At 34.4% G+C, this 16,997-nt stretch overlaps 1 protein-coding gene across 12 annotated transcripts in view; it reads left to right on the top strand.

Annotated features, from left to right (window-relative positions):
* WASF1 (WASP family member 1) overlaps window positions 1-16,997 on the top strand; it is a 49,564-nt gene that overhangs the window by 17,001 nt on the left and 15,566 nt on the right. For all 12 annotated transcript variants that reach the window (XM_074333422.1, XM_019735044.2, XM_019735048.2 and 9 more), the window contains one exon: window positions 14,845-15,005. In XM_074333422.1, coding sequence (XP_074189523.1) covers window positions 14,873-15,005 — 133 coding nt within the window. In that variant the 5' untranslated portion in view covers window positions 14,845-14,872. The remainder of the gene's footprint in view (window positions 1-14,844; window positions 15,006-16,997) is intronic.

Genomic DNA, 16,997 nt, shown 5'->3' with positions numbered 1-16,997 from the left:
GGTTTCCTTAGGCCATGGAGGTTTGCTCCAAAGTAGGTCTCCAGAGTAGGGAAGTAACGAGGCTGAGTGGATACACAGCCCCCCGGGTCCTAGTATTTATAGGATAAGGATTTACATCAGATTATTCAGGATGCAATAGCAGCTCTAGCGACCAGGTTTTCAGTGTTTGTTGTGCATTCATATTACCTAATAAAGAATTTCAGTTTCTCACTGTCTTCCCTGACATTATGCATTGGGGCAGTATTTTGTGACATGTCCCTTTATAGGAGATAGACCTTTTCTATGTCTTGTCATATGTGGCTGCTTTTAGATCCAGTCCAGTAGTTGTAATCAGATTAGCAAGTTGATTTAATTGAAGGCAAAATAGTACAGCTCATTAGTTTTACGTTATGCAAAAATAATTTCATTTCTTTAGAAGAGGGTTTGTGCTGTATCTTACCTCTCACAGGAGAATACACCACCCCAAATCTTAGTGACTTAAAGCAACCATTTTATTTGTTCTTGATTCTGTAGGCCAAGCAGTTTGGGCTGGGATCAGCTGAGCAATCCATCTTGTCAAGGTCACTCCATGGCTGCAGTCAGTTACCTGATGGCTCAGCTGCAGTTGGATAGTCTATGAGGACCTCACTCACGTGTCTGGCAGTTTGTTCTGGGTGTTGGCTGGCCCATGTCTCTTCTGGAGTTGATCTGAGCTAGTCTGTGGAAGAGTTCTAAGAGCAATTGAAGGAGCTGTGAGGGCTCTTGAGGCCTAGACTTGGAAGTCACACCGTGTCACTTCCACCACATGATACTGTCAAAGCACACCACAGGGCCGACCCATATTCAAAGAGTGTGGAGATCAGGTATTAAAAAATTGCAAAGAAAAATTATGGTCATTTTAAATCTATAGGTCCTGAGGCACTTAAGGTTGTCTAACCTGGACAATACTTGTAACAATGCACAATTATTAAAAAATTACCACACAAAATGGGCTTGGGTTATTTGGTAGAAGTAAGGAAGTCATAGCCCTGGAGGAATGTGAGAGGTGATAAAAGGATGGAGACTAAGGTTTTTACTTTCCTTAAATGGCCTGGAATAGCCCAGAGAAGTGTTGTGTGTAAGGAGGGATCCTCACAGAAGAATAGTTTCGCAGTTTGTATCTTTTTTAGAAGATAGATTGCATGTAAGTGAACTTTTTAGAACTCTGAAAACTGGATCTCTTTTTTTCTGTCCTTCATCCTGTGGTATAAAAAGGAGGTGGAAGTATACCACTGCTTAAGTCTCTAAGGCAATTTAATGGAATGTACTTTTAGACTATTAGGAGTGTAGACACAAAGATAAGTCTGCATTTTCATTACAGAATTGCTTCTTGTGATACTGTGATCTAATAAGAAACATATAGTTGGTCTTTGTCCCTGATTCCTGGTACAAAGCTCCTAAAACCTTGAATCTGGGTTTCTGAGTCTTAAAAACTAACATTCAGATTTGATTATTGATTATAACCAAGACAGTCCATCTGAAGATTCAACAAAGCACTTTCCTACAAGCATATGCATAATGGATCTGTGGTCATGCAAAATAATAGTTCCTAGAAGAGAAGGTGGCTGAAATCCAGACTATTACTATTTCCTTTCATTCAAATACTGTCCTTTAAAATGAAAGAAAGTAATTGCAATAATATTAAGATAAGTGTAGTCCTTTACCCTTGGAAGATTCCTTTACAAGAGATATTTTGAAAATTTTTTCACGCAAATAGTAGTAAGCACTTTTGAGTTCTTACTTGCTATGTACCAGGCTTATGCTAACCACTCTCATTTAATTCTCATAAACAACCAACTGAAGTAGGTAGTACTCGCCCCAGTAGAGAGAGTAAGTCCTCAGCACAGTTTGTAAGTGGTAGAGCCAATTTCAAACCCATCTCCTCTGTGGTCAGACTACTCCTACCCACTTTTGGAACTGCCTTTTAAATTTACAGATTAAGTAACCTAGCAATATTTTTGCCAAAGGACAAAATAAAAATGTTTTATCCAGATAGAATATTAAATACCAATATTAGTTTATTATTTTAATGTATATGACACTAAAACTGAAAGAAGTTTTATCTCATGTTGGCTTTCTGGTGTCTGGTTATTCTTTGAGCCTTGCTTTCCACAAAATGAGGAAGCTAATATTCTCATTGTATTCTGGATATTCTCTGTAAAGACTTTACTTTTGGTGTATAAATGCAATCTGAGAATGATACTGGTATTTCAAAAGAACATTATACTCTTAAATCCATTCAGGGTGAAAGGGTTAAGAAATATTTTGGTCAAAATGAGAATTCAGAATAGGAGAATTATTGTAGGGCATTATTTTTTTCTCATTAGTAAACCCTCTTTATAGTCTTTCTCCCTAGTTTCCTGGTCCATCAGTTTCTTTTCGTAAGCATGAATCTGCTTTCCCAGCCCCCTTAGTCCCTGATATTGGCTTACCCCATTTTGACTTGGTATTTCACCAGTTTTTCTCATGACTGTTTCTCTTTTCCCAGCGACACCCTTTGATACCCTTTTAACTTTTATTTTACACTGCTACCGTGTTTCCCCGAAAATAAGACCTAGTCGGACAATCAGCTCTAAAGAGTCTTTTGGAACAAAAATTAATGTAAGACCCGGTCTTATAGTATAGTAAAATAAGACCGGGTCTTACAGCAATTTTTGTTCCAAAAGTTGCAGTAGAGCTGATTGTCCGGCTAGGTCTTATTTTTGGGGAAACACGGTATATACCTACCCATCTCCTTTTGTAAAAACTTGGCCTGTCCATTTGACATGTGTTGTATCTTGCTTCCTTTATCACTAGAGTTCATGACTCTTGCTAGGAACCCAAAAGAGGAGGTAGGATGTACAAGAGCTAAGTCTTCTAGAAACACTGTACTCAAACTTCATTGTGTATTCTGATTTCCTGGGGATCTTGTTAAGCTGATTCTGATCAGAAGTTCTGGGGTGGGACTAAAAATCTGCAGTTTTTCCAAGTTCCCAGGTGATGCTAATGCTGCTGATGCCGGTGTAGGACCACACTCTGAGCCAGCACCACCATAGAAGGTCTAAGCCAGAAGGAAGTGCAGCGGGTCCTTGAATGATGTCATTTCAACATTGAAGAGATGCTATAGGCACCTCACTCTTGATTGTATCAGTTAGTCTATGGTAAAATTGCTATCATTGCGTATTGTTTTGCTAAAAGTTTCTAGAACCTATTGACAATGTTAAGTGACAATGTATATATAGTTAGAAAAAAATATTGCCTTAAAGGAAACTCTTAAGTGATGATATTATAATAGCTCCCTAGCCCCTTCCTCCCATGTGAGGACACAGTGAGAAGACAGCCATCTACGAAGTGGGCCTTCACCAGATATCTTGATCTTGTACTGCCTTGATCTGCCCTAATCTTAAGCTTGCCAGCCTTCAGAACTGTCTGAGAAATAAATTTTTGTTGTTTATAAGCCACCCAGTCTATGTCGTTCTGTAATAACAGCCTGAACAGACTAAGACACTAGCTGGAGCAGGAAGAAGTGGACAGTAGACAGACATCTGAAGAGAATGCCTTTGGAGTTCGTAATATTGCTAGACCCCTCTTAGGATTTTTTGAAAATGGTGGTAAAATATACATAACATAATATTTACCATTTTAACCATTTTCAAAGTATACAGTTTTGTGGCATTAAATACAGTCACATCTTTTATGACTTTTTAAATAGATTTTATTTTTTATAGCAGTTTTAGGTTCACAGCAAAATTGAACAAAAAGTACAGAGAGTTCCCACATACCCCTCACCCCACAAATGTACAACCTCCCCTTCACCATAGTGGTGCATTTGTTACCTTCAGTGAACCAACACTGACATATCATTACCACTCAAAGTCCATAGTTTATATTAGTGTTCACTTTTGGTGTTACATGTACTGGAAATTTTGACAAATGTATGATGACATGTATCTACCATTTTAGTCTCATGCAGAATACCCAAAAAATCCTCTGTGCTCTGCCTGTTCATCTCTCCCTCCCCCAACCTCCTCTGTCAACCACTATTTTTTACTGTCTCCATAGTTTTACGTTTTCCAGAATGTCATATACTTGGAATCATACAGTGTGTAGCCTTTTCAGATTGGCTTCTTTTTCTTAGTAATATACATTTAAAGTTCCTCCATGTCTTTTCATGGCTTGATGGCTCATTTCTTTTTAGCACAGAATAATATTCCATTGTTTGGATGGACCATGCTTTATTCACCTATTCACCTGCTGAAGAACGTCTTGGTTGCTTCCGAGCTTTGGCAGTTGTGAATAAAGCTGCTCTAAACATCCATGTGCAGGCTAGTGTATGGACATAGGGTTCCAATTCATTGGGTAAATACCAAGGAATATGAGTGCTAGATCATATTAAAAGGGGTTTTTTTTAGTTTTTTAAACTGCCAAACTGTCTTCCAAAGTGGCTGCTCCCACCAGCAATGAAGGAGAGTTTCTGTTGCTCCCCATCCTCACCAGCACTTGGTGGTGTCAGTTTTCTGGATTTTGGTCATTCTAATAGATTTGTAGCAGTATCTCATTATTTAAGTTACAATCTCTGGTTACATTTGATGTTGAGCATCTTTTCATCTGTTTATTTGCCATCTCTACATGTTTTTTGGTGAAGTGTCTGTTTCGATCTTTTGCCCAATATGTAATCAGGTTCGTTTTCTTACTGTTCAGTTCTTTGTATATTTTGGATAAAAGTCCTTTTTCAGTCTTTTGCAAATAATATTTTCCCAGTCTATGGTTTTTTTCTTTTTCTCTTGACAGTGTCTTTTGCAAAGCAGAAGTTTTTAATAAAGTCCAGCTAATCAATTGTGTTTTCATAAATCTGGTGTTATATCTGAAGTTATTGCCAAACCCAAGTTCATCAGGATTTTCTACATTATCTTTTAGGAATTTTATAGTTTTGCACTTTATATTTAGATCTATGATCCATTTCGAGTTAAGTTTTGTGAAGGGTGTAAGGTCTGGGTGTATATTCATTATTTTGCATGCGGATGTCTAGTTGTTCCAGCACCCTGTTTTTTAAAAAGATTGTCTAGATTATCTTTATTGTATTGCCCTTGCTTCTTTGTCAAATATCAGTTGACTGTATTTATGTGGCTCTGTTTCTAGGCTCTGTATTCTGTTCCACTGGTCTGTTTGTCTCTACTTTTGCCACTACCACGCTGTCTTGATTATTTTAGCTTGAAGTTGGATAATGTCAGGCCTCCAACGTTGTTCTTCCCCTACAGTATTGCATTGGCTATTCTGGGTCCATACAAAGTTCACATCAGTTTGTTGATATCAACAAAATAACTTGCTGGGCATTGATTAGGTTTGCTTTGAATCTATAGATCAAATTGGGAAGAGCTGACATTTTGACAGGGTTGAATCTTCCTATCGGTGAACATGAAATACCTCTCCGTTTAGTTCGTTGATTTTGTTCAATCAGAGGTTTGTAGTTTTCTTCATATAGACCTTCTCTATGTATTTCGTTAGATTTATAACTAAGTATTTTGTTATTGGGGGATGTTAATGTAAATGATGTGTGTTAAACTTCAAATTCCAATTGTTTATTGCTGGTATATAGAAAAACAGTTGTGTTTTACGTATTAACTTTGTATCCTGAAACCTTGCTTTGTTAATTAGTTCCAAGAGGTTTTTTGTCTAGTGTTTGTGATTTTCTACATAGATAATCATATCATCTATGAATAAAAACAATTTTATTTCTTCCTTGTCAATCTGTAGGTTGTGGACCCAGAAGTGGAATTGCTGGGTCCTTCTTTGTCTCTTGTTATAATCTTTGTTTTGAAGTCTATTTTGTCTGGTGTGTTACTACCCCAGCTTTGTTTGTTTGTTTGTTTGTTTGTTCCCATTTTCATGAAATATATTTTCCATCCCTTCAGTCTGTGTGTGTCTTTCAATCTGAAGTGAGTCTCTTTTGGCAGCATATGTAAGGGTCTTCTTTTCTTACGCATTCAGCCATGCTGTGTCTTTTGATTAGAACATTTAAACCATTTACATTTAAAGTAATTGTTGATAGATATGTAGTTATTGCCATTTTATTCATATTTTTGATCTTTTTCTTCTTCTTATAGAAGTCCCTGTAACATTTCTTATAATACTGGTTTGGTAGTGATAAACTCCTTTAGCTGTTTCTTCTCTGGGATATCGTTGGGCAATTTTTGTCTGTTATGATGGTATCTTTAGTTGTGACCTAAGAAAATAGATTAACAATTTTTTTAAAATTGCTTATTTTATGCTTTAGCATAAAATATAATTTACCTTTCTTGTTAAATAAAAGGGTTTCACCCTCAAATAGGCAAGTTCGGCAATGATAGATTAAAAGATGTAAAGTATATGCAATTCATTTTTATGCAATTTTTTATTTCTTTTAAAAAGAAAATGTATCATTTGTAGTATTTAAAAATTCTGATTTTATTTTTGCTTGCTAAATAAATTATAGCTTTTAGCATTGAGGATTTTTTTTCACTTGTTCCCTATCTGACAAAGGATTCTACATTATAGATGGTGTTGGGACCTCTATAAAACAATCAGAAATCAGGCAATTTTCTTAGGATTTAGGAGATGATGTCCGTAGGTTTTATTTTACTTTTTGCCACAAAGACTTTGATAGTTGAGTTAGATAAATTATCATTAGAATGATGAAGGAACAAGACAGATAAGAAAAAGAATCCAGCATTGAAATTGAAGTAAAAGGGAAGGCTGAGGAGAGTTTTTCCTCTCCAAAAAGCTTTTGTATTTTACCTAAAGGCACTATTTTAATCACAACAAAAGCCATTTTTCTTTTGAGTTTAGTATAATATTTTGAAACTATTTTGTATGCTGTGTAACATTCCTCTGATCAAAATTTGTGTGACTGCTGTACCCTGACACTGACGTAGTCCCTAAAGATGCAGAAATGAATAAGATATGATCCACGTTTGCTCTTGGGAGAGCGAAACAAGCAAGCCTGTGATTCCACAATACAAACAATAAGGTATCATTTTTCTCAAATGTATTCCTTTTCTATGCACATAGAAAAGAGTAGCTCCTTAGAATTATAATTAAATAGTTGCTTTAGTAAGGTGTGTGTTTGTGTGCGCGCATGTCCTCAGCACTCAATAACCTAAAGATTTTTTTTTTTTGCCTTCCTACAGTTTATTGTTTTGTTCTTTTCTCTTTTATCATCAAGTATTGAACATCTTCTGTTTTCTAGATCTTGGAAATGCAAGCTGAGTTAAGCACAATTTTTGCCTCCTAGGAGTGCTCATTTGAGCATAGACATCTACAATACAGAAGAGTGTAATTGTTAGTATTTAGGTAGATGCAGACACAGGTCAGAGTTGTGGGCACCAAAGAACAGATGTTTACATCTGCCTGGAAGATGCAGTAATGCTACAGTAAAGAGGTAATGTGTGAGTCTAGTCGTGAGCAATTAAATATTCTCTGTGAAGATAAGGAAGGGAAAGGCATTCTAGACAGAGAACAGCATGAGAAAAGGCAGGACTGGAAAACAAGGTGTGTTCAGCGTGATTAGAGGAAAAGGTGGAAGGAGTGTAGTAAGAAATGAGGCTAGGAGACGTGGCGGCGGGAGGGGGGCACTAAATCCTGAAGAACTTGGTATATTATGTTTAGACTTTATTCTCACAGCCGGGAATCATTGAAAGGTATGTTTTATTTTGTTTTTGTTTGTTTGTTTGTTTCAGGAGAATGACATTACCAGATTCAAAATTTTGATAATATTCTTAAAGCTGTGCTGTAGGATGGATTGGTGGGAATGGTAATATAGATAGAGTGGCAGGGAGAAGCTGCTAGAGGAAAGACAAAGTCTGGTCCAACCAAGTGAGAAATGACTGGGGTTTGAATTAAAGCAGTAGAAGTTAGAATAGAAAAAGAAGGGTAGAATATGAGAGATGTTAATGAGATAAAACTAGTAAGGATAATCTCCTATTGGATACAGGTAAGAACTGTCATGATGGGGCAGAATTGAAGATGATGCCTATATTTAAAGAGGAAATATAATGAGTTTAGTTTTGGACATACTGAACTTGAGGAATCTTACAGAACTTCCAAGTACAGATGTCCTGGAGACAGTTGCAAATATGCATCTGCAGCTTAGGGGACAGATTTGAGCTGGAATTACGAATTTTTTAGGTATTCAACAGATATATATTGAGCATATTTTTATGTGCCAGACATGTACCAGGCACCCAGCATACTATGAGGAACAAAACACACAATCCCTGCTTTATAACTAACACAGGAAAACATAAATCAATCACGAAGATATATAATTTAAAACTGAGACAAATGCTGTCAAGAAAAATCCTAAATTGCTATTTTAACAGAAGGAACTGATTTACTCTGGGACTAGAGATCAGGGGATGCTCTCATTTGAGCTGCAATCTGAAGAACAAGCCAGAGTAGGGAAGGGAGGCAATGTGGATAACAGGAGGGTAAGTATCCTGGGCAGAGGGAATGTCAGCATCATGCTAATGAAGTACTTAAAGATGATCAAACTGGACTATTGATGCAAAAATAGTAAATACATAACTATGTTATGAAGTGACATGTCTGAAACACAAGGATACAGCAAGGTTGAAAGGAAAAGGATGAGAAAAGCTAATCATGAGAATAAAAACTAAAAGAGAGTAGTGGGTATTGCTATATTAATTTCAAACAAAATAGACTTTTAAGCCAAAAACCACATTACTAGAAATGAAGTGGGAACTTTATGATTAGTTTACTTAATACCATAGTCTCAAAATATGTAAATCATATGGAGAAGTTGACAAATCTGTGATCATAGTGGGAGACCTTTGCACATATCCTCTGATAGAACCAGATGACAAAAAAATCAGTAAGTCTATAGAAGATTTGGGCACAATTAGCAAATCCAACTCATGGACATATACAGAACACTGCAACCAACAACAACAAAATATATGTTCTTTATGTGTAATTGACTATGCTGGGCAGTAAGTGAAATATAAATACATTTTGAAGGATTGAAATGATGCAGTGTATTCTTTGACCACAATGCCATTAAGCTAGATATTAGTTACAAAAAGATAATAGAAAATCTCCATATGTTTGTTAATTAAAATAATATACTTCCAAATAATCCGTGGATCAAATAAAAATCACAATGCAACTTTGAATGTATTTTGCAGTGAACAATAATCAAATGATATCAGAATATGAGGGACACAGTTAAATATATGTTTAGAGGGAAATTTATAGCTTTAAAACCACATGCTTGAAATGAAGCTGAATATCAATAAGCTAAGCATCTATATATGTATATTTTAAAATAACAGCGTATTAATCCCACAGAAGGCAGAAAAAAAGAAATAGTAAATCAGCAATAATGAAATAGCAAGCAAATATACAATAGTGAAATTCAATAAAGCCAAAAATTGGTTTTCTAAAAAGACTAGTAAAATTGATAAACACTTTCTGATATAGAAAAGAAAATAGAAGATGCAAAATTAATTATTGTAATAAAATGAAAAAGAATATAATCTTATAGGCAAATTATAAGATTAATTTGATGTCAATAAATTTGAAATTTTAGATGAAGTGGATAGATTCCTAGAAAAAGCAACTTATCAAAGTTCATAGAAGATATAGAGAATCTCAAAAATTCTATGACAATTAAAGAAAGATAATCCATAATTTTAAACCTTTCCCACAAAGAAAATTTGAGGCTAAATGGTTTCATAGGTAAACTATACCAAACTTAAGAAAAAAATGCATATTTTATACTAATTCTTCAAAATAGTGAAAGGGAATATATCCCAACTTGTTTTATTAGACCAACACAATTTTAATACAAAGCAAACAAAAAGCCTCTCATGGACATTACATGAAAAGGAAGATAATGTACAAATTTCTCTTATGAACATAAATGCAAAAATTACTAAGCGTAATAACAAACCAAAACCAAATCTAGCAATATATAAAAAAAGAAATTTCCCTATTTTGAGGTCAGCTGATTAGCAACCTTAATTACATCTGCTATCTTAATTTCCCTTTGCCATGTAATATGACATACTTAGAGATTCTGTGGACTAGAAAATGGATATTTTTTGAGGGCCATTATTCTGCCTACCACATATATCTCAACCAAGCTGGGTGTATTCCAAGATTGCAAAGTTGTTTAACATAAAAAGAAAACCAATGTAGCTAACCGGGTTAACAATAAGAGTTACCTGATCCTTATAACAGACGAAAATCATTTGATAAAATCAATGACTTGATAAAAACATTCATGATTTTAAAAATAGCAAACTAGAAATATATAGGAACTTCCTTAATTTGTTGAAAGGTGCCTATAAAACAAAGCAACAGTAACTGAACACCCTATAGCAGACATCTTGTGAAATGTTGAAGGCTTCCCCTTTGGTTCAGGAAAAAGACAAGAACGCTTGTTATCATTACCTTTATTTCACATTGTATTAAAGGTTCTAGCTAGTATGATGGGGCAAAAAAAAAAAAAAAAAAAGATTAGGAGGAGATAATCATTATTCACATATGATAGATTATGTACATTTAAAAAATCCAAAATAATTACGGATAAGTTAGTAGAGATTAGGAAAGTCTCTGGATGTAGATCAATGTTCAAAAAAATCTATTTCTGTATATGCAATAAAGAGAAAGTAAAACATGCCTTTCTAACATCAAAAAATTATCACATATATACCAATAAATTTAATAAAGGATGTATAAGACTTCTTAAAACCGTAAAACATTAAGGCATTTTTAAAAACCTGAAATAGTTGGAGGGATACATTATGTTCATGGATAGGAAGATACAGTGCTGTATACGTAGATATCAGTTCTCCCCACTGTAGATTAAGTACAGGTCCACTTAGATTCCCAATAGGGGTGTGTGTGTGTGTGTGTGTGTGTGTGTGTGTGTGTGTGTGTAATTTGATAATCTGATTCTAAAATTCATATGGAAATACAAAGGACCAAGAATGAATAGAACTTTTTTGAAGAACCAGGTAGAAGGGCTTGCCCTATTGGATATCAAGATTTGCTGTTAGGTTGGTGCAAAAGTAATTGCAGTTTAAAAGGTTAAAAATAATTGCAAAAACTGCAGTTACTTTTGCACCAACTTAATATAAAGCTCCATTAAGATAGTGTGTCATTAGCTCTAGGTAGACCAGTGGAATAATACAGAACCCCAAAATGGATATATATGTATGTATATATATTTCTCGATTTATGACAAAAGTGCCACTGTAGGTAGAGCAAAGGGGGAAAGACTGGTCTTTTCAATAAATGGTGCTGAAACATATTTTAAAAAGTGGACTGCTGCCTCACACCATTCACAAAAATTAATTCCACATTAAAGATTAAAAGTGCAAAATGTATTTTAAAACCTATACTTTCATATTTATCCTAAAAGGAAAAGATTGATAAATTCCACCATATTGAGTGGAATTTAAAAGACATCAAGAGAGTGAAGTAAAATAGCAAGTGACACAAGAGAAGGTATTTGCATAATACATAACTTCTGTTGGCTCATAGCCAGTGTTCCTACAAATCTGCCCTAATACAATAAATGATAAATGGAAAGTGGGTAACAGAATTGAATAGGCATTTCTCAAAAGAGAAAAATCCAGAAAATCAATAAACATATGAAAAGGTGCTTAAACTCATTAGTAACTTGGGGAAACACAATAATTTATCACAACATACCTATAAGAATAGCTAGAATTTAAAAGTGGGCAGTATCAAGTACAGAGGGTGCCAAAAAAAAATGTATACACATTTTAAGAAAGGAAAAAAGTATTAAAATTGTAATACTCAATATATACTGATAACAGAAGATGAATACAAGTCATGTGTATAGGTGTTTTGGGCACCCCTGGTATTAAGAATACAGAGCCACAGGAGCCAGTTACACAGCCAGAAGGCGTATGTGTTGGTACAGTCGCTTTTGGAACAGTTTGACATTCATAGTAGCCTCAAACTGAAAACAACTCACTTATATCAACATTAGAATGAGTAAATAAATTGTGTAATCATACAGTGGAATATAATACAGCAATAGAAATAAACATCTTACATCTACATAAAGCAACCTGAATGAATGGTACAATCAAATACAATGTTGAATGAAAAGGGTAAGACAAAATACTTATATGATTTCATTTACACAAACTTCAAAAAGCAATAAAAACTATAGTGTTTAGAGCACCTGCCTAAGTGTTATAATAAAAGTATAAAGAAAAACAAGGCAATGCTTATCAAAGTCAGAATAATGGTTATGTTTGGGGAGGAGGAAAGCAAGGGGTAATTGCAGAGGGAACCAAAGTGTGAGGTTTCTGGGTCCCAGGCGATGTTTTATTTCTTATGTGGTTTGCTTAAATCATTGAATTGTGCAATTTTGTATACTTTTTTTGTGTTTCATATTGTACAATTTTTAAAAGGTTTTAAAAATGTAGAGAATGCTGAACAAACAGGTTAGAGGAGACAAATTTCATGCAAAAGTTTGTTTTTAAAGAATGTTGGTAAGTAACATTTCAGTGCAATTAGATTTATCTAAAACTTTTCATTTGATAGTCTAAAGCTCAGTAAATAACAAATTACTTCCTTTAGTAAACATTGTTGCTAGTAGGAAAGTAGGCAGTCCTCACTTTGCATGATAGTGTGGGACCAAAAAAAATGACCATAGAAACTAAAACTGCAGAGACTATTTTGGTAATCAACAGGAAAAATTACAATGGTTCCGTGATCTTTAAAAAAAATCACCAAAACATGAAAAACTCCTATGTCAGTTATAAATGCATAGAGGAATGAAAAAAATAGTAAAACATTAATTTAGTATAGCATAATATAAAATATTAGAAACAGAATTAAAGTATTTTATTTCTTTGTAAAAACTTATCAAGAGTAGTTTGAACGTGCCTTGCCTTCTTGTATAACTTCTAATAGCACAGCTATCAGAGAGAGCATCTTTTCTGTACCATGGCAAATTGTCTTACTCCTTTCTACATTTTATTAGCTTTCACTTTTTAATGTGGTGAAATAGCTCTGAGTTCTTTTTAGTGTGAAGTTTTTTGCTGGCATCACTGCCTCTGGTACATCTTTTAGTCAGAACCACTTTCCTCAATTACGTCAATAAGTTTGCCTTCACTAATTCCTTTGACTGCATATCTATAGTCTCTCAAACAGTGGCAGTGGTAAACAGTCCCACAATCAGCTAGCTATTGCTTCTGTTACTCCACTTACATTCAATTTGAATTTCATTATCATTTTTTTAGCATTATTATTTTTTGTTTCTTTGCTACACTTTTACTTTGTTGACCAGTTCCCTTTTTCAGTTACCTATTTTGTAAAATTTCACATGCATTTATCACTGGAAGGTAAGAAGGTTACCTAGCTCTTTGCTTTGCTGTCTATATGCAGATTTAATCACAGATAAAGAGTGACCAATCACCAACCTACTTCAAAAAAAGTAACGTGATTGGTCACTGATCATATCAACATAGTGATGTGTGAACTGAAGTGCTAGCAAAAAAGTTTGCATTTACACAGTTACTGACAGTTAATATACTGTGGTGAGTGGAATTGGAACCACGTTGCTGGGGGACTAGTGTTACTTAACTGATAGTTGAAATTTGTGCCTGTGGGAAGCCTGAGAAATGAGGACTAATTCAAAGAAGGTTGAACTCTTTGATCAATTAAATAAGATTTGGTTTGTTTCTATGCGATTGAGGATATAGAGGTACTTGAAATACTTGATGTCTGAGCTATTGAACGTCTGATACATTTTATGTAGAAATGTAAATTTGATACTATTCCAGTTGCTTTAATCCTCTTAGGCACTTATTTAGAGAGGACCTTTCACACCAACTCTAGAACAAAACCCCTAGTTGTAGTACGTAAAAACAGTGGTTTCAGGAGAATAATAGTGATGGTGATCATAAAATCACCATGAAGCAGCTGACATTGAAAGTAAGGGTTTTGTTTTCAATGTTTTATATAGTATTGACATTATAATAGTTGAAGGTGAAAGAAAGTTAAATCAGTTTTCTTTTTCTGTCTGACTTGTTTCGCTCAGCATTACTCTCTCAAGATCCATCCATGATGTCACAAATGTTCCTATATCATCTTTTCTTACCGCCGAATAGTATTCCATTGTGTATATATACCACAACTTCTTTATCCATTCATCTATCGAAGGACATTTTGGTTGTTTCCATGTCTTGGCCACCGTAAACAAAGCTGCAATGAACATTGGAGCACACGTGTCTTTATCTATAAATGTTTTCAGATTTTTTGGGTAGATACCCAGGAGAGGGATTGCTGGGTCATATGGCAATTCTATTCGTAATTCTTTGAGGAACCTCCACACTGCCTTCCATAACCATGTGATTTCACTGATATGTGGTATATAAACCAAAAACAACAAAAGAACAAGACAAACAAATGAGAAACAGAAACTCGTAGACACAGACAATAGTTTAGTGGTTGCCAGAGGGTAACGGGGGCGGGGGGTGGGGGGTGGGAGATGAGGGTAAGGGGGATCAAATATATGGTGATGGAAGGAGAACTGACTCTGGGTGATAAACACACAATGGGATTTATAGATGATGTAATACAGAATTGTACACCTGAAATCTATGTAATTTTACTAACAATTGTCACCCCAATAAATTTAATAAAATAAAATTTAAAAAAAAATCAGTTTTGATTCATTTAGTCAGGTGATTCCATTTTCATTGTCTTATACTAGCAAATATTTTATTAAATGTGAAAGGTAAGTTCTCACTGTGTTGGTTGAGATTGAATAATGTTAATTTACTATTTGGTGTCCTGCAGGTGAACTGGCACAGAGGTTGAACTCAAGATGCCATTAGTGAAAAGAAACATCGATCCGAGGCACTTGTGCCACACAGCCCTGCCTAGAGGCATCAAGAATGAACTGGAATGTGTGACCAATATTTCTTTGGCAAATATAATTAGACAACTAAGTAGCCTAAGTAAGTATTTTTATCTCAATTGAAATTATTACTCCCAAACCAGAATGTTATGCTTTAGAATGGTAAGATGATGTTCTTGGTTATTAATATGGGGGTAGAGTGGGGAAGGGGGATATTTGGTGAGAATACAAAATTATTCCGAAAAATGTCATTTTAAGTAAAATTAATTAATGAATTTTAGAATCATTTCTTCTTCCCTTGCATGTTTCCTCTGGGAAAGGGAAATAAGGACAGAGTCTTAGGAACAGAATTACATGATGGATAAGAATTACTGAGATGGTTTTTAAAATAAGGTTTGATCTATGAGAGGTAGAGTCAGTGTTATACTTTTGCTTGCTTGTTATCGTTATTTACCTTTTAGAGGCTTTATTTGTATTTTGGGACACTAGTATCTCTCTTTCCATACATTTTATTAGCCTAGGGAAATATTTTTATCAAATATCTAAAAGTGAAAGGTGTGGGATAGTCACTAGTCAGGATGAGGTTAGTCAAAGGAGTTATCTGAAGGACATTAGGATGTCAGTGAAGAGTCTGATATACAGCCTGACGTGAAAGCAGCAAGTAAACCTGGCCTCTGATAGACAAAAGGCAAGCAGGTTGGCCAGGTAATAAATAAAAGGCAATGGAAGAGGCATGTAGGGGAGGAGGAGACAGGCCGTGTGTTCCCATTATGAAATTACAGAACAGAGCTGCTAAGTTAAGGAAGTAAATTTAGAATAATGGGAAATAATTTATTTAATGTTGAAAATTAAAAAAAAAATCCAGCCTATTGAACTGAAGGATTATCTTTTTAATAAGACATTTATATTTCATTTTAAAGAGAAAACAAGGTGTTTTTGGCCTAGATATATTCTCTAAATCATCTTAGATTTATCTTTTCCTTTTAACTTTTGTCCTTTCTTTTTATAATTGAGTACTTCACAAGATAAAGAGAGAGGTTGTTAATCTAATTTGTTTCAAGTTTGAGCATTTGGACATACACTTACATAGCTAGAGCAACATAAAAAGTTATATTTGAATGCTCGTGGTTAGAGCACTAAATTTCTACTTATTTCAAACTTATTTCAAATTGCCTGTGAAATAAGTTTAAGAATAAATGAAAAGGCAGTTTATTTGAATTTAAGTATATTCCATGTCCCTTTTGGTGATTATCTTTTTCACGTTAGTTATTGGCAATGAATGACTAACATATTATTGTTTACGTGTATCTTCCTTGGGAAAATCGATATAGAATATAGACAAGTCAAAAGAAGAGTCCTAGATATTGTATTAACATGTGATTAATTATATCATTTAAAGACATTTGCTAACTTTTTTGTGTGGTCTAGCACTAATTGAATCTAACATAACATGACTTTATATAGAATTTACATGTAATACATACCCAAATACATCAGCATGTAAATATTAAAATGCATGTGTTAAGGGTATAGAAATGACATTAATAAATTTGGTTAAAATATTTCTTAACATTAATGAATTTTGGAAAAATACTGGCATCTTGTTTTAGGTATATTCCCAATATATAATTGAGAACTAACAAAATAATTAAGGGTGTTAGTTTGCAGTACTAACTCATTTCTTACATAATCTAAAGATGAAAAGTTAATGAATTTTCAAGCTGGTTATAGTCCAGATAAGCAATACCTATCAGCAAGCACATCATCGTGTGGTAGTCAAACTCTGAAAATAAACTACATTGTAAATAACTAAGTTAGGTTTTGGGTGCTTCCGATTTGGTATCAGACTATATAGGCATTTTGTAAAGTTTGTAGAGATTCAAAACCAAAGAGCAAGGTGTAACAATAGTTTACCACCTTGGAATTAAGTTCTCTGGCAGCTTTCCCACTTGACAGTGGAGAACCTGGAATTAAATTTAAAAGGCCCCTAGTTGGCTAGAATAAACAAACCCATGCACTAAAGATGCACATAAAATAACCTGTTGATCCTCTCTCAGAACCTGTTGACTTTTGCTTTGATAGTTCATACAGG

Source organism: Rhinolophus sinicus, linkage group LG05 (genome assembly GCF_036562045.2).
Source record: "Rhinolophus sinicus isolate RSC01 linkage group LG05, ASM3656204v1, whole genome shotgun sequence".
NCBI classification, from domain to species: Eukaryota; Metazoa; Chordata; class Mammalia; order Chiroptera; family Rhinolophidae; genus Rhinolophus; species Rhinolophus sinicus.
The sequence above is the reverse complement of the archived record's forward strand: the minus strand, read 5'-3'. Positions and strand labels throughout refer to the sequence as shown.